The sequence below is a fragment of the Euleptes europaea genome, chromosome 6, assembly GCF_029931775.1.
Source record: "Euleptes europaea isolate rEulEur1 chromosome 6, rEulEur1.hap1, whole genome shotgun sequence".
In the NCBI taxonomy this organism is placed as follows: domain Eukaryota; kingdom Metazoa; phylum Chordata; class Lepidosauria; order Squamata; family Sphaerodactylidae; genus Euleptes; species Euleptes europaea.
Window position 1 is genome coordinate 34,122,441 of NC_079317.1, and position 27,045 is coordinate 34,149,485.

Consider the following 27,045-nt stretch of genomic DNA (forward strand, 5'->3'; position numbering starts at 1 on the left):
CCAGCAAAACTCCACGAATATTAGGGTATGCAAAACAGAAGAGGAACGTGAAATAATTTATTGATTGCTAACCCTTCCTCAATTACAATAAAAAAAGTTCATAATAGGAAAGCTTAAAATTGTTTTGCGCATGTTTTTTCTATAAGGGATTCTTCATACTAGATTATTGTGCAATATACTTTAGTGGTGTGCTGTGATCTTTTATTTAATTTGTATTTTGACTGGAGAACTACAGTAAAATGCTAACAATGCAATATTGCAGAGTCAAAGGACAAGCGTTGACTTCAGCAGACAATTGGGGAATGGGCAGTTTTTGCACATTTGCTTTGAGAGTAAGCACTACTGACAACAATTTGACTTGCTTCCAAATTAAGATATTTAACTATCCCCATGGCAGAGTGGGGAATCGAACCTGGATCTCCCAGATCCTAGCCGTACACTCTAACCACTATATTAAACTTGCTCTAAATAAGAATAGGATTGGTTTGCATATGTTTTAATCTTAGCTGAACTGACTGATTTTGTGAGTTGGGTGATGAAAGGAGCTAGCAGGTGGTAATCTCGCAGAATCCACTTTTTGTTGGAATTTTCAGAAGTACTGAGAACCGCTCTTCCTGCTTAACTTATGGGCGGAAGCTTGACCCATATTGTGGTGAGACTTTCAGTTTTCCTCCGCAGATTGCCTTGCATCTCTACAGTTACTTTGTAATGCAGTTACTTTGGACATAAATACTACCAGTTTCAGTGGAACTTACTTCCAAGTAATGGGTTCTAAGCTTACAGCGTTTAGTTAAACACTCTGGCACTAGTATGTATGATTTTCACTGAACAAACTCTAAGGTAAATGCCGTGAAGCTGATTGGGAAGGCCTGGGCATTGTTTGTGACTTCTTGAGAAAGGACGTGTTTGCTTTGATTTGTTCCTCTTCTGATCTTGCATAAAGTATGTAAACATGTAAAGTTGTGGTGGGTTCATGTGAGTTCTGGTGATGTGCTCAAGGAGTTCGATGAGATGTGAATCCTGCTTCAAAGTTCCTCCATCTGTTCCGAATTGTTCGCTGCAGGTCACTCTGGGGAAGCACTTCTTGGCTCGGGTCCTCTGCCTCATTATGCTGCCTCTTGCCCTCTACACGGCTCAGTTTGCAGTTCATTTTGCAGTGTTAAACAGAAGGTATTTCCCCTTGCTTCTTTCGCAATCCAGAAAGGAAACATGCTATTATAACGGAGTCAATATATATAATTTCTTTACTTTTAAATTGTTTCATGTCATGAATTTGGAAACCATTGTATCCTAGATTCTCATTAAGATGACAACATCGACTCAGTTTAGATATCACATTGACCAACCATGATTTGCTTGCAACTGGCAAAACCAGAGCTGGCAGTCTAGCTTGAGGTGGGGTTGTGATGTGTGATTGTCCAAAGTGTGGTTTGTTGCAATGTCTGAATTGACAAACGGTAGTTACAGCTGTATAAGGCCACTGCACACAGGGATTGGAGGAGCTGAAATGGCAGAACTTGAAAGCAGGCAAAGAGACTTAAACAGTGGCTTTCATGTATATTTGGAGGCTCAGATAATAATTTGGCGTGATGACTGAAACAAGCCTTAGTTCTAATAGAGTTGCCTGTCAATTCAAAGCAGACCAATTTCTGTAGTAGCTGACTTAGGGAAATCTGTCCCCCCCCCCCCCCCATACTATTCCTGTCCTGGATAGCCCAGCCTGATCTCGTCAGATCTCAGAAGTTAAACAGGGTCAGACCTGTCAAGTATTTGGATGGGAGACCTCCAAGGAATACCAGGGGCATGACATGGAGGCAGGCAATGGCAAACCACCTCTGAACTTCTGTTGCCTTGAAAACCCCAGATGTGACTTGATGGCAAAAAAATGCCAAAGAAACTATTTCTGGATGCTGTTCCCAGCTCTGTGTCCATTCAGAATAAATACCCATTAAGTTCTCCATTTCTGTATTCACACATGACAGTCTTTCTTATCAGTATTATCTCATCAACAGTACCTGGCCTTGTCATTTAGCAGTAAATGTTCAATATGATTGTGGCATGAATTTGTTATCAATATTTGTCAGTCCACCTTGGTACATTGTACTTTATTCATAAATAATGGGAATGAGGATAACATTTGGCCATTAGCTGAGGTACTGGTTAGTTTTGAGATGTACTGGTCATTTTTCAAGAATTACCAATAAATGTCAATTGTCACTGAATTTGGACATTTACTATACATGCAATATTCATATTTTCTGCGCAGTCCGGTTATGCCAGGATTAAACCCTCTAGACCAGGGGTGTCGAACTCATTTGTTACAAGGGCCGGATACGACATAAATGTCACATCGTGGGGGCCAAGCCATGCCTCACCAGCCCAAATTGAGAGTGGGGGGAGTGGCTTCCTTGGCTTCCTCATGGGCTGGATAAGAGCCCTCAAGGGGCTGGATCCGGCCCACGGACTTTATATTTGACACCCCTGCTTTAGACTATTAATGAAGAGATGTCACTCTCCTACAGTTGTGTAGGAAGGTTCTCACCCTGTCAAAGTCATTGGTGCGTGCAAGGGTAGAATTTTTTTTGTTGGGAGACTCCAAACCAAAGACTGGAATGAGTATCTTCCCCAGAACCATTTACTTTTATTGTACTTTGAGCACAGTTTCCCGTTTAGTTTATGAACCCATCAAGTACAAGCCCAGAGGCTGCTGAAGGTTGCTTGTTTATCTGCCAGCTGATGTAGATCTTCATATGCATCCAAGGAAATTACAGTCTTCCTTCCTGCGTGCTTTCTGATAGACCAGCACTGTTATGTTTCCTTCTAATTAAATTACATGCCAAAATTCTGCCCATTTGTCTCCATATAGTTATGATTTGTGTATACTTTGTTCTTTCCCAGTGGGCCCGGTGATGGCTTTTTCAGCTCTGGATTTCAGTCCCGGCTGATTGGGAACAACCTTCATAATGTCTCTGTTCCGGAGTGTGAGTATCTAAACCTTTGAGGGAACAAAGGCTCTGTCAACTGAACCCTGTGTTTTAAATGAACAAAACTCTCCTGTGTCTTTAAGAACTTCTGTGACAGGGGAAACCAAAACAGAAGCTTATGTCATTTGCCTTTTGGCCCTTAATTTTCAATTGAATGTTAATGTGAAGCTCAGAAATGCAGACAGACATTTTGATTTTTTCACTGATTGCTTGGGAGCAGGGAATGCAGGGGGGAGTGCAGTCTTCATTTTGTCACCACAGTGGAGCCGTAGAAAACTTACAAAATATCCCAGAAGCAAAAAAACACAATAAGTTCTAATTACATTGTTATGTAATAGCTTAAAATGAATTCCAGTGCTGGGAACTGTCCCTGAACAAACCCTGGACGTCTGTACTAGTAGATAGGGTCCAAAGCGGTGTGCTGTTTAGAGGTGTGTGACCCAGATTCAGTAGCCACAAGCTGGAGCCGCAAGTTGGGAGGCCCTCAGTTTGCCTGGGAGAGACTTTCTCAGAGCCTTTGTTCACCTGAGCTCTCCAACTGCAAGCTGTCTCTTCCCTGGTGTCGGATCAGCTTACCTGATCCCCTTCAGTCTCTGGAGGTTTCTGGAGAGGTGTTGCATTACTTAACTGGCGGCTTTGTGGATCTCTCATCTCACAGTACAATGAACAGTGCTGGGAAAACGGGGATCTCTGTTGTACTCTGGCAGCTGGGGTTAGTGTGCAGGGAGGGCGCCGTGGTTCAAGGGAAGAGCAGGCTGTCCTTGCACCACATCTGAAGATGTGCGGTCAATGTGTTCCTTCTGTGATTATTGACTCTCACAGCAGGAAGGAAAAGCAAAACATCGAACAAGAACAAGCAACATGTGACTTGAAATCTGCAGCAATCAACAGGAATATTTGGGTGCAGGTGCAGAGTGTGGGTTTCTGATCTTTTCCCCAGGAAAATTACCTGGGGAAATGCCTCTTTAAAACAGATGCCTCTTGAAAGCTTATACCACAACAATCTTATTGGTCACTGAGGTGTTATTGGACTCAAATCTAGCTACAGTTAATAACGAGGAACATATTTGAAAAATGCTGCCTGCATAATTACATTTAATAAAGAGGCACATATTTTTTAAATGCTAATAGAGTGGGCTATTATTAAATAACCATATGAATGCTCACACAAACAAGACACTGCCTTATATTGCTTCTGACCATTAGTCGGTCAGGGTCAGTACTGTCTGCTCAGACTAGCTGCAGCTCTCCAGGGTCTCAGGAAGAGGTCTTTCCAATCACCCTCTATAGGGTCTTTTTTACTGGAGGTGCTGGGGATTGAACCTGAGACCTTCTGCATGCAGATTCTCTACCACTGAGCCACAGCCCCTCCTCAATCTTTGCCATATTCTTCACCCCTACTTTTTTTTAAATCCTTGCCTCATGTTTCAAATTCAAACATCCTGGCTTACTGGTAGCTGCTGTTGCATCTGTTGGGATTTGATTTCCCAGTGGACTGCGCAAACCTTTTGTAGGTAGCTGTCGCCCATTTTGTGCAATTTGGTTATTTAATGCAAGCTAGGGAAGTTGGAAAGGTTAGAGTTGGCATGGAATAATAGCTGTATTTGTAGCATACCGCCCTGGCAGTCACAAGACATCACTTGTGCAGAACACGGTGACCATAATTGATTATCTCACGGCCGTAAGGCTGGTTTTGTGCGAGTGCCTTCAAAGTAGCACATGTATGTATGTTCAGGTAGTGGCCCTGCAAAACACTGACTATCATGTTTTCCAGTCAGCTGTCCCAAACCCTTGTCCTTTTTCTTTAGACCTGGCCTATGGCTCTGTGGTAACAATGAAGAACCTTCGTATGGCAGGCGGATACCTTCACTCCCACTGGCACCTGTATCCCGAGGGAGTGGGAGCAAGACAGCAGCAGGTCCGTGAACTCTTTTAATATCCTATATTGCTGGTGTTTCCGCAAGTCACCCTGGTGATAGAAATATGGGAAGGGATTATATGTGCAGCTGATTTGGAAATTGTCAAGTATTCAATAAGCTGTTCCCGTTTTATGTTTTCAGACATAGGAGGCGCTTTGCAGAAGCACTAATAGCATTTATAAATCCAGATGTCCTCTGATAAGTCAGTCTTGTGATGCTTGATTACGTTTTCACTGCTTGTGGATGTTGGAACTGTTTTACAGCCTGAGAATTGCAGTGTATAAATATCACTTATTTTTTCAGCGCCCTTCTCTATACTCCCAACCTGATCCTGTTATTTTTTTTTACAGTGGGATAATTTTCTTCGTTATGTGAAGTAGTTGAGGAAATGTATGTTTGTTTATTTAATTCATTTATACCCCCCCCCCCACCGCCTTTCTCCCCAATGGGGACCAAAAGTAGCTTTATGTGGTTCTCCTTTCCTCCATTTTATCCTCACAACAACCCTTTGAGGTAGGTTAGGCTGAGACCGTGTGACTGGTCCAAAGTCACCCCACAAATGTCCATGGCAAAGTCAGGATTTGAACCTAGTTATCCCAGATCCTAGTCCAACACACAAACCCACTACTGTTGATGTTTATGGTTCTGTCTTTGTAACAGAAAAATGAAAACAATGGTGTGTTCGTAGTCAGAGAGTAGCTGTAATCTTTCGGGAAATGGGGATTATTTATATTGCGTTCTGCTTCTTGACTTTGTAAGGCTTATTGATTTGTTACAAGGGTGGGTGAAATAACTTCCACAAGGTTAATGATGCATCTCAGTTCGTACCAGTATTAGAAAATGAATTCATTCTATTAAATTTGACTTTGGAAAAATGGAAGGAAAATAATTCTTGCTGCTTATGAATAGCTAATCACATTAAATCACAGAAGCTGCTTTTATAAAATAGTTTAAACATTTTTGAAGACACTTTTTGCAAAGCTTGTTCCTTCAGAAGTTGACAGAGGTTTATTAGCAGTGGGTTTATAAAGTGTGGCTGATTGTCAATGACCAGACATTAACATACTGGAAGATATTAAATACAATAACTTCTCCATATTTCTAGGTCACTGCATATTTACACAAAGACTTGAATAATTTATGGATTATAAAGAAATACAACTTGAACACAGGTAAACTGCTGCCAGGGCAACTGGATTATTCCTTTGTTTGTTCTTAATTCTTTCTTCAAGAAAAAGGACATGGGGCCATGCCTCGAGGGCTTATTTCCCTAGAATTTGTAGACTCAGTTTAGGACGTAGACTCAACTTACTTCTCAGTTTTTATTCAACGTGATCCTTCAATTGGATGGAATTAATATATCCTTTCTAGGGCTGTTTATTCATAGCCATACCTCTGTCTTGCTCATTAGGATTATGGCATCTACTTGGGTTTGAGGATAGTAGAGTCTGTAGAGTTGAGGGCAGAAGAGTCGGAAGAGTTGATATACTTTTCTGTCCTTCCTGCAGTCTTGGTTTGGATGTATGTCTTCCTCTGCTGTAGAGGAGGGGTTTGTGCAGGCAATGGCATTGAAACAGCTGAGGAAGCATTTGAGGTGATGGTCTCAGAAATATCATGGCTGCCTTATCCCAAAATATAAAATTAAGTGTTATCCTCCTTATCCAATCTCATGATACCTTTAGATTACTCTGGGAAATGTCTACCTGTGTCAAAATTTAGTTCTCTTATAAGTTGTCTTATCAATATCATGATTAATTTAAAGCTGTAATATAAAATTGCAACAATTAATTGAATACCATTTACATGTTTTATATAAAAGTATGAACTGCAGAGACACCAGATCTCAATATGTAGCATTTAATTACCGTAGTCTGAGAGGAAGATAGGATCAGAATCAAAGGTTGCAAAGTAAAATCTGTCATTAGTACTGAACACAGCTCCCCACTCATTCTGCTGGTATATGGTCCACCATATAGATTTTTACATGTTTAATAGTTCCCAATTTAACTTCTTTTGTCTTACAGATTTTAAAGCTAACATCAGTTCAGGCCCCACCCAGTAATTTTCTCTTAAGTGGCAATACTTCTGGTTGATATTAGTGCAGTGTTCTCTGGTGGGTTATAATGTTTTGTTATAATGGCCACATCAGGAAGTAATCAGAACTATTCAATTGTTTGGCAATTGAACTAATTTGAAGATTTAGAAGATGATTTTTTTACAAATGTTTCCCTAGTTTGTTTAGTATCAGCATGCTTAAATCTTCTTCATCTGCTTCAGATCTCATGTTGTGACCTCTTCTTCCGTTTCCCCAGATCATTCAGACCCGTCTTTCCCTGTGGAGTTTGTGAAGCATGGAGATATTATCCGTCTGGAACACAAAGAGTAAGCAGTTTAGGAAAGCAGAGGGATGCTGAAGACTTTTAAAGGCTTGATTTGAATAGGCAGTTCCAATTGAGAGTTTGTGGTAGTAGATAGTTCTGATCCATCAACATCTTACCTTGACTAGAGAAGGCCTTGAGCCAGATTCTGGTGACTGGTGATCCTTCTCTGTACTTTCCACATGTATTTTTGAATGTTTCCTTTGAGTATATCCTCAGGTTTCTGAACTTGAGCTTTCTTAGACTATGCCTTCAAAACAGTCTTTAAGCCACACCATAGCAAAGCAACATAATCTACCTGTATATCCTTAGTTTCTGTTGTATGTAGTTCTGTTTTGTTATTTTTTGCATTCCAGTGATGCCAGAAAAGTAAAGTGACCCACAATTCCATGCTTATGAAATACAGGATAGGGTATAAACTCAGTGTTGTCTGGCTTATTCTATACCTGTCACCTGCCTCCAATCAGGGGCAGAAATTGTGCATATGAATGTTTGCTACTCATACTGTTTCAAGTGTCATGTCAAACACTAGGATTTTGTTTTTAACTATAGGACTTCTAGAAACTTGCACAGTCACCAGCATGAGGCCCCGTTGACGAGAAAGCACCTTCAGGTCACTGGGTACGGCATAGTAAGTTAGCAAAGACAATGCTTGATCCTGCCACATAGAATATATTCCCCAAACAAAGGGCAATATATGCTTCTCTTGCAACCACTCAAAATGTGTTAGGGAATGGCAGTTATAATGGAGTTTGTGTTTCGGAATGAAAAAGATAATACTGTATAAAACCGTTTAACACTGAAAGAAAAATAGGTTAGCACATCCCCTTCATATGCAGTTTTGGAAGCCCACATCTCTCCCTTCTTGCTTTTTTTCCTGGTCTGTTTGTTTGCTAGAATGGGACTGGAGATTCCAATGATTTCTGGCGAATTGAGGTTGTGGGAAGAAAGGCAGGGAAACATATCAAAGTCCTACGTAGTCAAATCCGATTGATTCATCTGGCTACAGGCTGTATCTTGGGTTCAACTGGAAAGACACTGCCAAAATGGTAAGTATTCAGAGGTAATCTTCTTGAAATTGTAGGTGTGCACCTTACCTTTTTGTTCAGGTAAGGGCATTGTGCTTTGGCTGGTGCAAGTCATGTCCTGCCGATGCAAGAAGCACCAATGCTTGCAGAAGAACGTCCCCTGACATTTGGACGTGCCTTGTGTCATTGGAACACGCCCCCTTTATCTGAGTGGAATGGTATGATACACTTTCTAGTCATAGCTGTTGCTGAATATGGGATTAACCATTTTCCCACTTTCAGTTACTTTCTTTGTTCCAATTAGTGGGGTTGCCACAGATGTGGGCTGTCACAGTTGAGAGCCAGTGTGGTGTAGTGGTTAAGAGTGGTGGTTTGGAGCTATGGACTCTAATCTGGAGAACTGGGTTTGAGTCCCCACTCCACATGAAGCCAGCTGGGTGACTTTGGGCTAGTCACACTCTCTCAGCCCCACCTACCTCACTGGGTGTCTGTTGTGGGGAGGGGAAGGGAGCCAGTTTGAGTCTCCCTTAAGTGGTAGAGAAAGTTGGCATATCAAAGCCAACTCAACTTCTCAGTTGTAGAAGAAGAAGCAATTTCTTCTGTCTTTTGGGAGAATGAATGATGCTTTTGTTTGAAAAGGGTTCTGTTTGTATGACTTCCTGCCAGGCTCCCTCAGTTGCCAAGTGTTGGTTTCTTGAGCCGGATGTGCATTGCCCATTCCAAACAGAAACCTGCATTTGAAAACAATGTCTGGCACCTTTGAGAATGAGGCCACTGTTTATTTCTGGCGAAACATAGTTGTTTAAACAACAGGAACACAAATATTTGTGTGCTTTAAAGTACCTCTGATCTTCTGATACCTTCAGATTGTGCCTTGTTTCTGTCTGAATTCTGTTGTCCAGTTCTTCTTGAAAAACCAGAGTACTTCCAGAAGGCAGGTATGCTGCAGAAAGTCAAGGTGTATGAATGCTAGTTGGAATGAACAAGATTGGGATTTTTGTTGATGACAGACTAATAGTGTTCCTCATTCACAGGGGCTGGGAGCAGGTGGAAGTCACTTGTACGCCATACCAGAAGGAGTCTCCCAATTCCCTCTGGAATGTTGAAGACCACATCAATCCCAGGTGTATGTGATTGCATCTCCTTTTTTTGTTATGAAAATATGTAGGTTGCTTCTCACTTCTGAAGAGAGTGAGAGAGAATGTAGTCAAAGCTTTATATTGGGAATGGGTTTGGAACTGGAGTTCCTTTGGGCATGTGGCTTAAGAGTTGCTCATGTGCACAGTGGAGTGTGCTGTATGTCAGGTTTTGGCACCTTAATGCCCAGTTGAAAGAGTTGTGGGGGGGGGGGTGCTGATCAGAGTACGTTGTTGTATGGGGCTTAGCCTCCTCTTACTGTCTGCACTTTGCCATGCCTACTGAACCTAATTTCATAAAGGGGACTTGATTGTGCGTAAGTAATCAATGTATGAATTTTGTTCTAAACTGTCCTCTTTCCTTTAGTGCGCAACATCAGTCTGGATGTTCTGAAACCCTCCTTTCCAGAGATTCTGGTGGAGTCTCATATGGTTATGATCCGAGTAGGTAGAGTGCGTTGGATTCCATTTTGTTCATAACTTTTCCTCTTTAGCTTAAATAAAATGTTACTTCACTAGTGACTGTGCCAACAGTCTACTTAAAACAGAAGAATAATAGGATCCAGGTCTGTTAAGTTTTGAGGAGGCAGCAGGGAAAGATAGAAAGTCTTTCCTCGGATAGCTTGCGTGATCCGGAGAGGTATTTGTGAGTTACGTACCCTTTTGGAAAACCTTTCACGTGAGTAACCAAAGGAGGACATTCTTGCATGCATAAATGCTCCTTTTAGCCTAATGTGATGGAGAGTTACAAGAGAAACACTGCAGGAGAACATAGAAAAAACATTTGTAGCAATCCTCTCTCATCACTCTGAGAGTGCAAATGGTCGCTCATGAAAGAACACTTAACTGCTGAAGGAAGTACTTGGGACCCTGGGATTTGCTGTCTAGACACTTGTAACTTCCTGATGGTTGCTAGGTTTTCACTTTGTTCAACAGTTTTGCCTGACTGATTCTGAGAATGGCGTTTCTCATAGTCTCAGCAAAATCTAGAGCACATATTTGTAAAGTATGTTTGATACTCTGCATTTAAGAGAATATAGGAGTACAATCTGTATTAATGCCCTCTTCTATGTCACTCATAGAGTTGCATTAGATAAAGGCTTGGATCCTGTGGAAACTTTCTGTTAATGAAGAAGTTGGTATGTGGCATGGTGAGTTTCACCATAAGAAGAAGCCAAGTTTCCCAGAACCATAGCACAATGGATACCTGAGCTTATTCTGTTTTGCTAATTTCTGGGGTATTGTCACATATTACTTGTATTCGCATGGACAGGAAATGTGTAGTCACTGTGAGAGAGACGAGTACAATAGAAGAGGCATGTAATTTGTCCTAGGAATGTGATGGGCAGTTACTCATCCACGGGGACAGAATATGGGCCAAGGATGCTCATAACGTAACTCTGCTGGTTTTAACTTTATTATTCTTTCAGGGAAATAGTGGCCTCAAACCAAAGGAGAATGAAGTAACATCCAAGCCCTGGCACTGGCCCATCAATTACCAGGTAGATGTATAAAGTTGTTGGTATGTGCACAAGTGATTTGTAACTTTTGGGATTTCATGTTACACCTCCCATGTCGTCAGCTGTGTATGGCTATTTGCAGGATGCATATTAATGACTGCTGAAAGAACCCAAATTTTATCTCTCTCTGTATATTAATGACTGCTGAAAGAACCCAAATTTTGTCTTTCTCTGCATGTAGTTCTTGCTAGTTGGATATCACATGTGAATTACTCAGTGGCCTCTACACTACTGCTAAGTAAGCACCCTGGTCAGCAGCTGGCTTAGTGCTATCAAACAGCAAAGCCGTATGTGACTGAAATGGTGCCTGTAATGACCATGCAGTTTATATTAATGTATGAAGATACCTAAGTAAAATAGCTGTATTGCTTCTGGGTATAGGAAGCCCTTCTTTCTCTCGCAGCAGCAAGTGAAGCTCAGGATAATAATGTAGGCTGAACAATATTTGCATTGATTGCGTCTGTTTACAACCATCAATTTCTCCACAGGGCTTGCGTTTTTCAGGAGTGAATGAGACCGATTATAGGGTTTATTTGCTAGGAAACCCGGTAAGCAGAACATGGCTCTAGTTCCTTGAGGTGAGAAATGACTTTCCTTTGGCCTCTGTAACCCGTGGCTTCCTTTCCTTTTTCTCGATCAGTTTATCTCCTAGTCTGCTCAGTACTTTCTCAGTAGTTTTTATAGTACCTCTTAGATATCTTTGCCTACTTACTAGACTTTCCTTGACAGGTGATCTGGTGGCTGAATCTGGTCACTATTGGCTTATATCTCATAATGGCAACATTCGTATCTGTGGCTATCAAGAGAGGAGCTCACCTGACAGCTGAGCGCAAAGGTAAGGCAAGTCTTTCCACCTGCTGTGTTGATACCATAACAGCTTCATTCTGCAGACACATTCTCCATCTGAATGGTGGGAAAAGAGGAGGGAAAACCTTGTGTGTAATATTGAAAGTTATCACAACAGTGATGGGTAGGGTTGTGACGCCCCCAAGAAATGCTCCAGAAAGTTGATGGGCACCCTGGAAAAATCTCCAATGTAGCATGGGAATGCAACTAGAAGAGGCAATTGAAGAACTCCTAGTACACATATGTGGAAGTTCTCACATACATGTTCAGGGCTCTCTTGATTTCAGCCTAGCTTTTTAATTGAGTCTGTAGACCTTTCTGATTGAAGAAAGGTAAATATCATTAAAAGAAGTTCTATGCAACAAGTGAACATAGTCTAAGCATTTTTAGGTTGGAAAAAGAGGATTAGTGCTGATGTTAAGATCCAGCTAAGAGAATGCAAAAAACAGAGAGAAAAGAGTGAGTCCTCAGCAGGTGTTACTCCTGCTATTTGAGAATTCCTGGGATAATGAAAATGTCCTGGAAAAACAGTTCATTGTGGGAGTTCATATTCTTGGAATTTTGCTCATGGTCTCCTTTAGGCCTTTATGACCTTCCTGATCTGCTGACCTGTAATCTCTTGTTGATCTTTCAGCAGTTGCTAGGGGATGCTTACTGTGTTTATTGTACATGTTGGTTCTGTTGCAGTTGTGCAAATTAGTATCATTAACATGGCACTGACTGATGGTGGTAGAAAGTGCTGTCAAGTCACAGTCAACTTATGGTGACTCTGCAGGGTTTTCCGGGCAAGAGACTAACAGAGGTGGTTTGCCAGTGCCTTCCTCTGCGCAGCAATGCTGGTATTCCTTGGTGGTGTCCCATCCAAATACTAACCAGGGCTGACCCTGCTGAGCTTCTGAGATCTGACAAGATCAGGATAGCCTGGGCCATCCAGGTCACTTAGTTCCTAAATATTCTTTAAAATCTTCTTGGCCTGTTCATAGATACTTGGCCTGTTCATAGAATCATAGATTCTAAAAATCTTCTTGGGAGATACTTGGCCTGTTCAGGTATTAAGTAGACCCTTTTGGTCTCTTAATGGGATCCTGCCATGAACTGATGTAGCTTTTCACCGTGGTCTGTGCAGTTGCAGTGTCTACTCTCTGCTGGTTTGGACCTATGGTGGCTACTAGTATGTGTACTGGGAATGGAGATAGTTACCGGTATTTGCAGTGGTATGAACTTGTTACACTGGGCATATGTCAGCAGTAATATTCTTCCCCCATATTGTGCATTGGCAAAATGGTAACAAGAACAGCATTTTATGCACTCCATTAAACCACTTCCCAGCAAGAAGTGACATAAAGAAATTATACAAGTTTGAGTTGGGAACAGTTCAAAAAATGCTGCCAGTGCTTGAGATCTCAGGTGTGTGCCTATCTGTTGTGCTGTAGAGCTTTCCCGAGTCCTGTTGCATGGTGGAGGACTGATCATGCTGGGGTGGCTTCTCCATTATCTTCCTTTCTTCATGATGGGCAGAGTTCTATATTTTCATCATTACTTCCCTGCCATGCTCTTCTCTTCCATGCTGACGGGTAAGTTTCATAAATAATCACACAACAAAAACATGCTAGGAGTTCTCAGAAGACACGAACAATGCATTCTCTTTTAGCTTTGAAAATTTCCCTGGTGTGATCTAAACTTAGACCCAGGCTTGAAGCCAGTTCAAGTGTAGTTTTATTGGGTGGCCTTTGGCAGGTCATTTATTTTCCTCCCAGTGGGAACCCAAAGCAGCTATAGCAATATTGGGGGGTGGGGGTGGAAATAGATACAGTAACAAAAAAGAAAGGGAGGGAGAAGCTTTCAATTGCTGTGAGTCTTCTTTCTCCAAAAGCTGTCCAGATCTAGCCTCCAACCCTCAGTCTAAGGGACAAAGGACAGGAGCCCTTTCGATCTCTCCTCTGGGCATGCCCAGGCCTTCAACTCCTGTCTGCAGAGAGGATAGCAAACTCAGTGAGATGTTATCGAGCTGCTGCTAACTAGCAGGATCTTCCCCAGTTCCTCCCCCTGCCAGATCGATTCTCAGAATGTGTCTTGACTTTTTAGGTCATCACCAAATACCAGATTATCCTCATTTCCTTGCCTATTCATTTCCTTTTATTTTTCAACTATTTTGTTATTGTCAGTTTCAGTCTGAATCGATTCTGTCTCTTTCCTGTCTTGCTAGATGTTAATCTCATTTTTCCTTTCATCTGTTAACTTTATCTGTATTGTGTTCTTCCTTCTAATTCCTTACTGTTGAATCATGTGACAAAAATTCCAAAGATCTTTTATTTTGCTCTTGGTTATAAATAGCTATGTCCCTTCCATTTATAAAAGCTTTAATTTAAATGAGAATCCCTATATATAATAAACCTGCACTTTCTTGCATTCTGTTGTTACTTATATATTTGCTTCATTTATACTCTACCTTTCTCCCCAATGGAGGGAGTGGATTACATCATTCTTCTCCCCTCCATTTTATCCTCACAACAATCCTGCGATGTAGGTTAGACTGAGAGTGGGTGACTGACCCAAGGTTACTGCACAAGTTTCCAGGACAGAGTGGGGATTTGAACCGGGGTCTCCCAGATCTGGCACATGAACTGTGCAATCCTGAAGGGGGGCGAAGTGGGAGAGGAGGCGGCGTGACCCGTATGGTGGCGTGAGTGCCACTTGTGTGTGTAAACTGGCAGGGATGCTGGCGCAGGGACACTTATGTTGTTGTAGGGGAGCTGCATGGCAGCGCAAGCCACGTGCCTCAGTGCATCCTTGCTGGCATCTCTGGTGCAGCCTTGCTGGTATCTCTGGTGCAAGGGCTTGCAACGGTGTCAAAGGGCTTCCAAAATCCTTTCGGGCTGGGTATGCCCTTTATGCAGGCTCCGAGTTATGCCTGCAAAAAGGCAGGTATACCCCATGGAGAGTTTCACGGGACTGGGGGTGGGTTGTATTTTCTTTTATCCCCTGCGCCACTTCAAGCCGCACAGGAGATGGCATGGCACTGCTGTCCCCAGACGCTTTATACCTCCCCCCCTTCAGGAGTGGGCTGCCTGTTTATGCCCTATAATTAAAATCTGCAAACATTAATATTTCTGAATGTTTTAATTAGTTTTTCTAAATAGTTTTATTATATGGGATTTCATCTGGAAAGAGGTGAATTTTGCCTTCTTCTATTGGTTTATTAATTTTCGAAGCCACAAAATAACTAGTTGTGAATGCTGATACTAGGACAATTGGTTCTTTACTGTCTGTTCCTCTTATGCTTAAAGAATATTAATCAAAATGGCAAATATCCTCATCAACATTTTCTGGAATGCCCCACAGTATTAAATGATCTTTCCTGAGGTTATTGTCTAATTTTGATTAAAAAATCCAGCTTGTTGCTAAAGCTAATTCCTTGTTTTCTAAAAAATCAGCACCTTTCTGTTTATGAACTGCAGTTATACTAGTTAATCCTTCTTGCTTGTTATTTGGCACAAGTAAATCATTCCCCAATTCTTCCATTCCTTGATCATGATCTTCCAGTCTGTCTTCTCTGGCAAACCATTATCAACCTTCTTTTCCCACAGCATCCACTTTCCCCTCCTAATCGAACATACATCTCTTTAAGAAAAGTCTTATGTTTTTCTTGTATTACGTATCTGAATTCTCTTTTTGGGTTTTCTACTCTATAAAGTTTATTGTTTCATTTTCCCTCTGATAACCACTCTGTTCTTGTTCTGCTTCTTGAATGTTCTTTTCTAAAAATAACCATCTTCTCCTATTATCCATTGACTTTATTCTCAATTCTGTGTCATATTTTTTCACAAGATCAAAATCCAACATTATATATTTTTTAAATCTAGTAATACTATGTCTGCCTGTCAGTAAGCTATAATCTTTAAATGACAAATTCAAATGTATTTTACCAAGTAGTTTGGCTAACTAACCATAATTCCCCACTAATCAGTATTTTATGAGCTTTAAAAATAACCATCATTGTTCCAGGATTTGTTATTACATAAGCTCAAATGATCAGAAAAGACAGACTTCAAGAGGACTGCTAATGTGCAATCCAGGCTAATAAAAATATGCATTATTTTAAAGTAGAAAGAATAGAATAAATCAGACCTAGGTAATTGCTAGTGCACAGTAATGCTTCCTCTAACAAGTTCTGCAAATTCTCTGAGTAAACTAAATTTCCAGTAAATCGTACTGTATGCTCAAAGAAATGAAGTGTTCTTTCTGTTTGTTATCACTAGTGAGTGTTTTTCTTAAGGGCTTCATCTCTGTAAACTTAAATTCAGAGACTGGAGCTATGGACAAGGGAGATCTCTCTACAAACCCGAGAAAAGCCCTGTGTTTGAAGAAAAAACCCCTCCAAAATAGTAAAAGACTTAAGTGGCCATTGGGAGGGTTACTAGACAACCACTGCACTATTGCCAGCCTTCAAACCTTGGTTTCTGTCAGTAAAAGGCAGGGAGGAGGGCCCTTTCCAGGGCTGTGTTGGCCTCCCAGTCTACCCCTACTCCCCTTCCTCCTACCCTGGAGGAAGAGGTCCAGCAGCAACCACCAGGCAACCTGCTTTACCATGTAATTTGCACAACTGACAGAGATGCAGTGGTGGCTGCAACTTGATGCTGCACAACTCACTTGGGCCCAGTGGTAGCCTCCACACTAGTTGCATGGCTTGGCTGGGCCCAACAGAGGCCAACACACAACTCCCCTGAACAGTTGGCTTCCGCTTGACTTTTGCGACTTGGCCAGATTTTTCCCACAGAAAGGCTGTCAAAGGGAGGGAAGGAAGGAAAGCTAAAAAGCCAACATGATTTGAGTGTCAGACTAGGATCTGGGACACTCAGGTTCAATTCCCCACTCTGCCATGGAAGCTTGCTGGGTGACCTCGGACCAATTATACAACACTGTCTGCCTAACCTACTTCACAGGGTTGTTATGAGGATAAAGTGAAGGAGAGCTATGTAAGCTGGTTTGAATCCCCATTGGAGAGAAAGGTGAGATATAAATGAAATAAACAAAAAATAAGCTGCCCTGAGCCTGGCATTGGACGGGAAGGACAGGGGATAAATTCAATTATTATTATTTATTATTATTATGAGGATAAATTATAATAAATATGAGGATAATAATTAATGAAGTTGAAGAGGCAGATAAAAGAAAGGTTGGTTGATGAGTGGGAAGGAGAGAAGGAAGAAGGGAATGGGGAGGGGATATGGGGCTACTAGGAGGAGAGAAAGAGGAAATAGTGTGAGGAAGGGGATAAAGAGGGAAATGAAGTGAGCCCACAGTTCCTTGTGGGTTCCCCACTTGTGATATCATAACACCCAAGAGGAGAGTAAGATGTCCTGCAGTTTGAGATGGCTCAAAAATAGAAAAGTTCAATCTTCCAAAGTTTGCATAAACCTTTTCCAGAAAGTTATTTAATGTTGCACAGAGCCCACTGGGAAAGCCTCCCTTTAAGAACATAAGAAGAGTCTGCTGGATCAGACCGGTGGTCCATCTGCCCTGGTGTATTGTCTGAAACAGTGGTCACTCAGTTGCCCCGAAGGGCCAAACAAACAGGCCGTAGAGGCCGAGGCCTTCCCTGGTGTTGCCTCCTGGCAGCGATATTCAAAGTTTTGCTGTCTCTGTAGCTGGAGGCTCCCTTCAGTCACCAGGGCTAGTAGCCATTGGTGGACCTTTCAGTATTTAATGTTGCACAGAGCCTGAAATGGAAGGATGTGGCCTTTGATGATTAATGTAGAAAAACAAAAACCACAACAAAAGTGTTTGTGAGATTGGTGGTTACTATTACACAGAACCCAAAATACTTTCATAAATAGATCACTTTCTATAGATGATGTTCTGATCAACCCAGAAGACGAAGAAGAGTAGTCGTCTAGTACTTACTATTGAACTGAAGTCTCATCTGGAAGTGAGATTATTCTGATAGCAAGTGAATATTGCCCATGGCCATGGCACAGAGAAAAAGCATTCATACAGTAAATAGTTTTGTGTAGGGACCACAACAAAAGAATCAGTCCTGAAGGCATAGAATAAGACTGCTCAGAATAAAAGAGCAATTTCCTGATTGTTAATATAGTCTGTGGTTTGCTTGTAAAGCAAAAACATAGTGTTTCAATAACTAAAGTTGCATGTAGAAAAGAGTAGGAGTCCAGTAGCACCGTAAAGACTAACAAAATTTCTGTCAGGGTATGAGTTTTCGTGAGCCACAGCTCACTTCTCTTTAGAAGAAGATCCAGAGGAATAATTATACTGGAGGGCATTAGCCTTTAGAATAATCTCCGTGTTCAGAGGCAGTCAACATCTGAATCCCAGCACCAGGAGGCAACATCAAGGGAAAGCCTCAGCCTCGATGAAGTGTCTGTTGGACCTCCAGAGGAACTGGTTGGCCACTATGTGAGACAGGGTGCTGGACTAGATGGACCACTGGTCTGATCCAGCAGGGCTCTTCTTATAGTTTTCTAAGCCAGTCTCTTAATTTTTGGAGACTGAAGATGCATAGGTCCAGGGAAGCATGCATTTTCCCAGGAGAATTTAATAAATTTCAAATGGCAGTTCAAATGAGATATAATATTTCATCATTCTCTATACAAGTCAATACTTACTAAGTCCATAATAGGAAAGAGCCACAGATCTTTGAGAAATAACTTAGTGCGAGCTCAAAGGAAGCTTGTGTCATACAGCAGAATTTGGCACAATCTCTGTCATTAACAGGTCTGAAAATAAGTAAGGTATGGTTACCTCCCTCCCCCAGCTTCCCAAGAGCATTGCCAGGTGTGGACTTAGAAATGCACCTTGGCTTCTGCTGACCTTTCAGTGGGCAGACAACCCAGCAGTACCCACTCCTTCTTCGCAGAGCAACAGCTTCTGTCCTCTGAGCATGAGGGCTTCAGACTCCTTGGTCAGTGGAGAAGCGAAGGTTGCTGCCAGGTCAGAAACGCCCCCCCCCCCGCCCAGTCTCTAAAGCCTTCTTCTCTGGGCCTGAGCTGCCTATGACCTTTTAAAGGGGGAGAGGACCTTGTCTCTCCTCAGCAGAGTAGCAGCTTCCCCCACCCCCCAGCTTTGCAGGCAGGGAGGGCTTTGAACTCCATGGTAGGTGACAAAAGGCAGGGTGAGGGTAAGCCCCTGCTGTGATCTCCGACACCTTCCTCCACATCTGTACAATTTAGATTGCCTGTGTGTGGCATCTTGCTCGCCGCTGCTTTAAGAAGCAGGAATAAAATATTAGTAAAGCATGCCTCAAATTCTGGTTTTCTCTGGGAAAGTAATCTTCAAACTGACTTCAGGGATAGAAAATGAGAAGACAATCATAGCAATACAGAAACGAGAAATTCTGGAAATGTGTTTTAAAAAACAAACAAACCCTGATGCTGTTTTCTGCTAAGTATGATGTTAATATCCTGGTTGTCTGGTCAAGTCAGGAGTATTGGCTTTCTGCCAATGGGAAGTTTGCTGGAGAACCCTCTATTGAAAGGTCCTTCAGAATGTGAAATAGAATAATTCTTGCCTTTCCTCTGGGATATATTGATAAGATTACTTGTCTGCACAAATCTTTCTGTATTCAAATATACATGCCCTTTTTTTTTCTTCTCCCTCAGGGATTACGTGGGATGTATTCCTGAAATTCTGTGCTGGGACCCTGTCAGCCAGCATCCAAATTTACAATTGTGGGATAGTGCTGTTGATTTTGCTCACTATATACAGGTGAGAGGGGGTCCCTGATCTGTGATTTGCAAGCTGCTAATGCATATCTGAGAGCTATTTTTGAGGTTGAAGAGCCACCATGATTTCATTTTATTTAATTAAAAACCTCTCTATTCTGCCACTCCATCATAATGTGGAGTCTCCGGACTGGTCACACTAAACTGAAAATGATATAAATATGCAACTGTTATAAAATACCGCAACATACAATACAGCCCCCCAACCCCCCATACCAATATATTAAAGAAAACTAGTTGCAATCAGTTAAAAGGGTTTTTTAAAAGTTAGCAATTCCAATAAAAATACCACTCATGCCAGCAAAACACAATTGGCTAGCAATGTAAGGAGTGCTAACAAGTTAAAGCCCCCTCAAAGAGGATTTGTTTTCAACAAAGAGCATAAGACCAAAAAAGGATGGGGCCAACATGACTTCCCTTTGGAGTTTCTTTCAGACTTAATGATAGCTTTCTTATAGCAACCCAGCATATTTCAGATGGCGGGGGCATATGGAACAGGGTCTTGGAATGTGACTTCAGTACCTCTTCACAGAATTCATAATTAACGTTCTGGATTTTGTTCCTGATAAACGTGCTGATGGCTCCTAACTTAGGTGGCTTTAATGATGGCTGAATGGGACCTCTGGGTTCTGAAACACTGGCCTGTATCCAGCCGTGCCTTTCCTCCAACAGAATGGCATTTCCGCCTGCGAAAGAGGAGCTGGCTATTTCTGTTGATCTCCCTCCCTACTGTAAACCCCCACTTTTACCTCATGCTGGGGGTCTGCCGACTCCAGAACAAAATTCTGCAGCAGGCAGAAGCAGCGAAGTCCCACCCTGCCAAGTCAATCGATGTTTGGATACTTACCCTTATATCACAGGTAGTGCTGATGCAAGTAGCAGCCTTGCCTTCTGTGTTCCTTCTAGGGCATATGTCTGCTACTGTGGGAACCAGTATGTAGAACTAGGTGGACCACTGGTCTGATCCAGCAGGGCTGTTCTTACATTTGGGCAGGACTGTGTGAGAGTAGGCAATCCTTGATATACTGTGATCATAGATAGTTTAGGGCAAGGGGTGTCGAACTCAGTTGTTACGAGGGCTGGTATGACATAAATGTCACTTGGTCGGGCCTGGCCATGCCTCGCCAACCCAGATCGAGAGTGGGGGGTGGCTGGCTCGCGGGCCAGATAAGAGCTCTCAAGGGGCCAGATCCGGCCCACGGGACTTAGGTTTGACACCCCTGGTTTAGGGCTTTAAGGGTTGTAACCAGCAGTCTTTGAGTTGGGCCTGGAAACTAACTGGCAACCAATATGTGTGTGTAAAGTGCCGTCAAGTCGCAGCAGACTTACAGCAACCCAGTAGGGTTTTCAAGGCAAGAGACTAACAGCTGTGGTTCACCAGTGCCTTCCTCTGTATAGCAATCCTGGACTTCCTTAGTGGTCTCCCATCCAAGTACTAACCAGGGCTAACCCTGCTTAGCTTCTGAGATCTGACGAGACCAGGCAAGCCTGGGCCATCGAGGTCAGCGAGCAGCCAGTATAGATGAAACAAAATAGAAGTTGCAAGCACCCGGCAGCTCATCCCTTCCAGTTGTCTGGCCAGCTGCCTCTTGGGCCATCTGTGGTTTCCAACCATTGTTCAAAACCAGCAACATGTAGAGTGTGTTACAGCTGTCCCAATATTCATTTTAAAAAATGGCATTGTGAAAGGCCCCGTTTGACAAAGTAACTCCCCCAAATGCTAGAATATAAGCAGGAAGCTTGGAGATGGGGGCTTCATAAGATCATCTTGGTCTTTGTGGAGGAAGAGCCACCTCGTCCTGTGAGCTGGCCCTTTTAAAAAACCTAATTACCATCTTTGATTTTAATATAGTACTAACTTTCATTCTTCTCCCTCTTTAGAAGCTGCTTCTCCTGAGTTGCTTTGCATCTCTGTAGTGGCTCAGGTGCATCTCCCTTGTTGTTCTCTGCCACAACACAATGACATAAGAAGTTTTTCTTTTACAATTATTCCTTTTAACGGCAGCAGACATCTAATACTCTACCTTGGGCTTATCCTTCTAAATTGAAAGAATGAGTGAATGAATTTTGAACTACCCTGCAAAGTTCCATTATACTAGCCATAATTTCTTTCTTTTTTTTTTTTTTTTGGAAGGTACATTAGCCTTGTCCTCAGATAATTTGGGAGTTCTGAATGGGGTCTGTGGTAGCTCTGTGCTGCGCTATTGTGAGATTGGGCTTGCTGAAATTTGATTTGTGTTTGGCTCTGGTCCACAGCTTCTACCTCTTCCATCCTCTCTCTTACGGGATGATAGGACCTCTGGCTTCTGATCCCAACAGCCCAATGGCAGGACTTAGGTGGCTGGAAACGTGGGAGTTCTAGATCAAGCCTGCAACAAAAAAGTAACTGAAGAAGAGTGCTGAAAAACTTCTAACCACTCAATGGAAGCTGTGAAGAATCTGTTCCCCAACAGCATTTCTGTGCTGGGATAATGGATCGCTCTGCTTGAGGTCTAAAAAAGGGAGGCTGCCATAAGGATGAATCTCGGCCTGCGACCTCTGCCACGGGGGCCTCGGATTCTAGTTTTTTGAGTCAGCTGCTGATTTAAAGTCTGAACCATCCAAGCAATACACTTAGTCACACAGCTGTGACCTTCGCTGCAACCTCATTTGTTTGCAAGTTAGAGGATGCCTGCATCTTTGCAAGCACACATCTTGTGTCTTGCCTGTCTCTGGTCATGCATCATTTAGAAAAGCACAGGAATTATCATGTGGATGTAGAAAGGAAATTATCTTCTGAGACTGGGATGCCATTCACATCCAATAACTGTCGTGGAGATCTTTTTAAAGGTGTGCATGTGTATTATATATACTTGCATAGCTATGCGCACACCCTTTATGTTTCTGAGAGACCATTGCAGCTGCTCTGATCTGCAGGAACTTGGAAACACTGCAGTAGCTTGAAGCCTTCCAAGATTCTGTGCCTTGCCTGGCTCTCAGACCAAAAGGCAACGACTGCTTTATATCTTTGCCTAATGCCTTTGTTCTGAGTACAAATAACCACTTAAAATAACCTTGTAGCTACCTACAAGATCTCATACAGTAATGAAACTGTCATCACATTGCCTTTTTGTTTGTGAACCGTCCAAGCAGAGAAAGCTGTTTAATTTCTGTTGTATGTTTCCTACTTGAAATTCCTCTGACGGAGAGAAGTGGCACCTTTTAGGAGAGGCAGAAGTGTCTATATGAATAGGCTAGAGCTGATGCAGAGAGCTGCCATTCATCCTACCTGTCTCATTGCTCACTAATTCTCCTGCCTGTGGGTATCCCTCTAATGAATGCAGAGTATGCAGAACATGCTGCTGATGTATTGGTGCATTGTTTCTTTTAGATGTATATTTTACTTACGAGGGGAAAACTATCCTCTTTGCTGTGATACCTTGTGTAGCAAAAGGGTTTGTAGCTGGAGGACAGAACAAAAGCGCTTGAACTGGCTCATGGATTTAGAGTCCACTGCCAAGAACAAATGGAATAGAAGCCTTGGGGTGGGGGAAATGGAGTTGGGGTCTGAATGGGAAGTGCCGTTTCCTCCTGCATGGTGTTCAGTGCCACTTTCTAGGCATCATAGCTCTCCAACGCAAATTTGGTTTCCACTGCAGCAACAGCTTTGTGTATCAAGGAAACTGAGGCCATCGATCCCAGGAATTTCATTTCAGCACCAAATTGAAGCCTGCCGCTTTCCATCCCCCTCTGGCGTCATGAAAAGGGCTATCGCTGTTGGCATGGAGACTGTATGCCAACATCCCCAGGAGAGGCTGGCATGGCTGTGAGGTATCTTGACTCTCTGAGGCTCATGCTGCCAGATACATTAAGAGGAGAAACGCAAGACTTGTTTTTTTAGTTAGCTGGCCAGTTCAGTGTAAGAACGTCATGAGACCCTCTTTAGTTAGCCACAGTGGGCCTAGGTATTTATTCCTGATATAGTGCAACTATTCAAGGGTCCCATCCTTTGATCATAATTTCCCCATTGATGAGAATTGCTAAACTGATGGTTTTGATGGTTTTTCATTTACTAGTTTTGAGGCTCTTACAGTTTTCTGTGGCAGAAAACAGTCTGCTGTAGCTGACTTAAGACTTCAGAGATCACACATAGAAAATAATCGGGGTAGTGAAACTTCCTGTTACTCTGCATCTTTGCTGTGGGGAGAGACTGCAGATTGCAAGTACAACAGGGCATAAGCAGCAGCAGTATAGTTGTTTGTAATGGGGCAGTATGATTGGCAAACATTACATTATAATTGGCAAGCTTTAAGGGAGGTTGACTATCTTACACCTCCACTAAGGGGTCAATTGTGACTCTTGAATAGATTTCCCTGGAGCAATTTCTCACGAGGTAGTCACTGACCTGAATCGAGATAATAATTTCCAGGTTCTGTTTTGTTTACTACCTTTCTGCAGCAGTTGAATACAATACATCTTTTAGAGGTGTGATTGCTTTTAAGGGGAGGGAAACCAAGGCCGTATTTTCCTTTTAAAAGGAAAATACTGCCTTGGTTTCCCTCCCCTTAAAAGCAACCACACCTCTAAAAGATTATTGTACAGAAATTCTTAGCAGTTGAATACATTTCCTCTCCAGTAACCTAACACTTGCCTTTGGTGCAGTCAAGCCTTTAGTTCTGAAAAACCTCCTACTCCATACCGTGAGAGCTGTCCCTTGGCTAAATAGCTAGTGCTGTCTATTACTGTTCCACTATTACTGTGGTTTGTCCATCAGGGCTGCTTTATCTTTCTGGAACGTTATCTCAGACTGTAACAAATACAGAATCTGGTTGTGTTTTTTTTAAATCAGCAGGTTTCAGACTTGCTGTTCCTGTTTGCTAACACTCCTAGAACTCTGTTGAGCTTTTGGCCACTAAGAAGACTGGTTTGGATTCTTGTCCATTTAAACAGATTCTAGAAAAAACCACTGGAGGGCCCTCTTAACCCTTCCCAAACCAATAACTCAGCAAATGATTAACTGTAGTCCATTTTTTAATATTTATTTTAGTTAACGTGTCTTTCCTGGAAACTGAGGTTTAGCTGAGTTGGGGTGTGTGTGACAAATATATGGCCTTTCTCCTGGAATAGGGATGTTAATGGTTTTTGGTGGCTGTAGCACACTACTTCCTTTCCATGCCTTTGATCTTGGTTTACTTAATTTAGAAATCTTAATTTAGTGAGGCACCTGTCTTGTGCCACATAGAACTAATTAACACCACCTATCTGTACATTAAAGCCTTTTCTTGGTCTTTCTAAATTCCCAGAGTATTTTGAATCCTTTCCAGGATACTTTTTGTAATTGAATCCATTGATGGTATAATTCCAAGTAAAATCTGGATTACAGGAGACAGAAAGGATGTGCCTTGATTTCAAAGGATATAAAAAGTTTCCGTGTCTACGCATAGGATACAGAGCAAATGGGTTTGTTTTCTTGACTGCACCATCTCTGTGTAGATTACCGGCCTCAGTGGCTCTGCAGATGTCATTGATTAGGTTTAAAGGGCAATGTGGTTTGTTCCGTTCTTTGCTGTCCTTCTCCCCTATTCGAATGTTTGCGCATAGGATCATGAACCTCCCTGTCAATGGCTACAACTACATGGTCTAGGCTATGGATCCCGCAGTCAGCTTTGGAGATTTGTTCTGTTCTTTGCTGTCCCTCCACAGTGCTTTTCCCCAATCCCAGATACAATTCTATCATGATGGAATATTCACTAGCTGGAGGAGCATAAGTGAAATGCCTCTCCTGAGAAACTTAAAGAATTATGCAGTCTTTTCTTCCCTGGGAGGGTGGACTAACAATAATGATTCTTTCTAGGAGATGAGAAGGAAAAATCAGCAATAAAAGACTGACGTGCCTCATGGCTGTGCCCACTCCCTCGTTCTAATTAATACTGTATCCTAAAAGAGCTGTACTGTGGTAAAGTACTTCAAGTCCAGAGTGAGGCAAATTATGTTTCTTTCAGTACCACTGCAGTTTTATTTATAAAGGGCTAGGTCTTAAGATCCCCTTCCACTAAGTCGACTCCTTCCTTGAGGAGAAGATTCCTCGTTTAGCAAAAAAGGTACCTGAGGATCCATCCCATAAGAGGTGGGTAGACAGAGCTGGACTTAGAAACTCCAACATGGTACAGCCCTTCCTGAACTGTATCTGTTCAGACTGCAGGTCTTGGGCAAACTGAACTAGCACATCAAGCAGACAAGGCTAGAATACTCTCTGACTTGGTAGCTTTTCTCAAGGAGTTTGTGAAGTGGAAAAGCATTATTTTGCTAATGCAGTTCTTTGTCTTTGTTCTGGAGTGAGGACTATACCACATAACTTCTGAACTGAATTGGTTGTTCATCTCTGTTTTTGTTGCTTTAAAGAAGTAATTTGAGTTCTGCCTTAGGCACTGTAATATGTCTGTAGATAGTATGATGATCGTCTTTGTAGTGACCCTTTTGTACTAATGCTGCTAATACTGGAGTGTGTGTGTATGTATATGAGTGTGCATGTGTGTTTGGACATGACCACTGTCTGTATTTTTAACAACGTATTTCATTGCTCTGCAATGTAACTGGCACTGCTTTTTGTAAAGGGATTTAACTGAAAGCTGGATAGAATTTACATTTTACTTTTGTAATAAATAGACTCTTTCAAATGTGTATTTCTGATTTTTTTGGGGGGGGGGAAGGGGGTCTATAGAATTGAGGAGCCCCATGGTGCAGAGTAGTAAGCTGCAGTCAAAGCTCTGCTCACAACTTAAGTTCGATCCCAATGGAAGTCAGCTTCAAGTAGCCGGCTCAAGGTTGACTCAGCCTTCCGCGGTCGGTTAAAAGAATACCCAGCTTGCTGGGGATAAAGTGTAGATGACTGGGCAAGGCAATGGCAAACCACCCAGTCAACAGAGTCTGCCTAGTAAATGTCAGGATGTGACATCATCCTATGGGTCAGTAATGACCTGGCACTTGCACAGGGGACTACCTTTACCATAGCATGAAGATAAAGGTATATCTGTCCTATGCAGAACTGCTAGTAGTACGATTACCATATCTCATGGCCACCCGTGGTTTTGCTTAGTTCCACCAGCAAGAATTCACTGTGGTCCAGGGGAGAGTGTGAGCACAGGAAAGAAATGGGCAGAGGAAAATATATCGACAAATAGCATATCTAAGTTCGAACTGAACTCTTGAATCCTCCACCCTGGTAGACTTGTCTTCCCTGGCCAGACTTTTACAGGGAAGGTTACAGTAGCTGTTATGAGCTGTAATATAGTTTCTCATATTCTGAATGTTAGCAGCAACTGTCAGATTGGGACCATCTGCTCCACTTTTAAAAGACTTGTCTGTCCTAGCTACAGTGCCACTTGATAGTACCAATATTATGAAATCAACATGCTACGGCATACAAACTCACATCAGTGCCACAGTCATCCAGGTTCTAGTCATATCCATATTAGATTGCTGTATGGTGCTCTGAATTCTATGTAGGGCTGCCTTT

General features: G+C 42.3%; 1 protein-coding gene across 1 annotated transcript in view; it reads left to right on the top strand.

The window, feature by feature from the left end:
- POMT2 (protein O-mannosyltransferase 2) overlaps positions 1-21,952 on the top strand; it is a 34,013-nt gene extending 12,061 nt beyond the window's left edge. Inside the window, exons 7-21 of the mRNA XM_056851527.1 lie at positions 1,064-1,170; positions 2,899-2,981; positions 4,793-4,902; positions 6,009-6,075; positions 7,216-7,285; positions 7,834-7,912; positions 8,179-8,330; positions 9,344-9,435; positions 9,813-9,889; positions 10,876-10,947; positions 11,454-11,513; positions 11,695-11,800; positions 13,245-13,385; positions 19,428-19,533; positions 21,807-21,952. Of these exons, the coding sequence (XP_056707505.1) occupies positions 1,064-1,170; positions 2,899-2,981; positions 4,793-4,902; positions 6,009-6,075; positions 7,216-7,285; positions 7,834-7,912; positions 8,179-8,330; positions 9,344-9,435; positions 9,813-9,889; positions 10,876-10,947; positions 11,454-11,513; positions 11,695-11,800; positions 13,245-13,385; positions 19,428-19,533; positions 21,807-21,912 (1,428 nt within the window). The 3' untranslated portion in view covers positions 21,913-21,952. The remainder of the gene's footprint in view (positions 1-1,063; positions 1,171-2,898; positions 2,982-4,792; positions 4,903-6,008; positions 6,076-7,215; positions 7,286-7,833; positions 7,913-8,178; positions 8,331-9,343; positions 9,436-9,812; positions 9,890-10,875; positions 10,948-11,453; positions 11,514-11,694; positions 11,801-13,244; positions 13,386-19,427; positions 19,534-21,806) is intronic.
- The last annotated feature ends 5,093 nt before the right edge of the window (positions 21,953-27,045 follow it).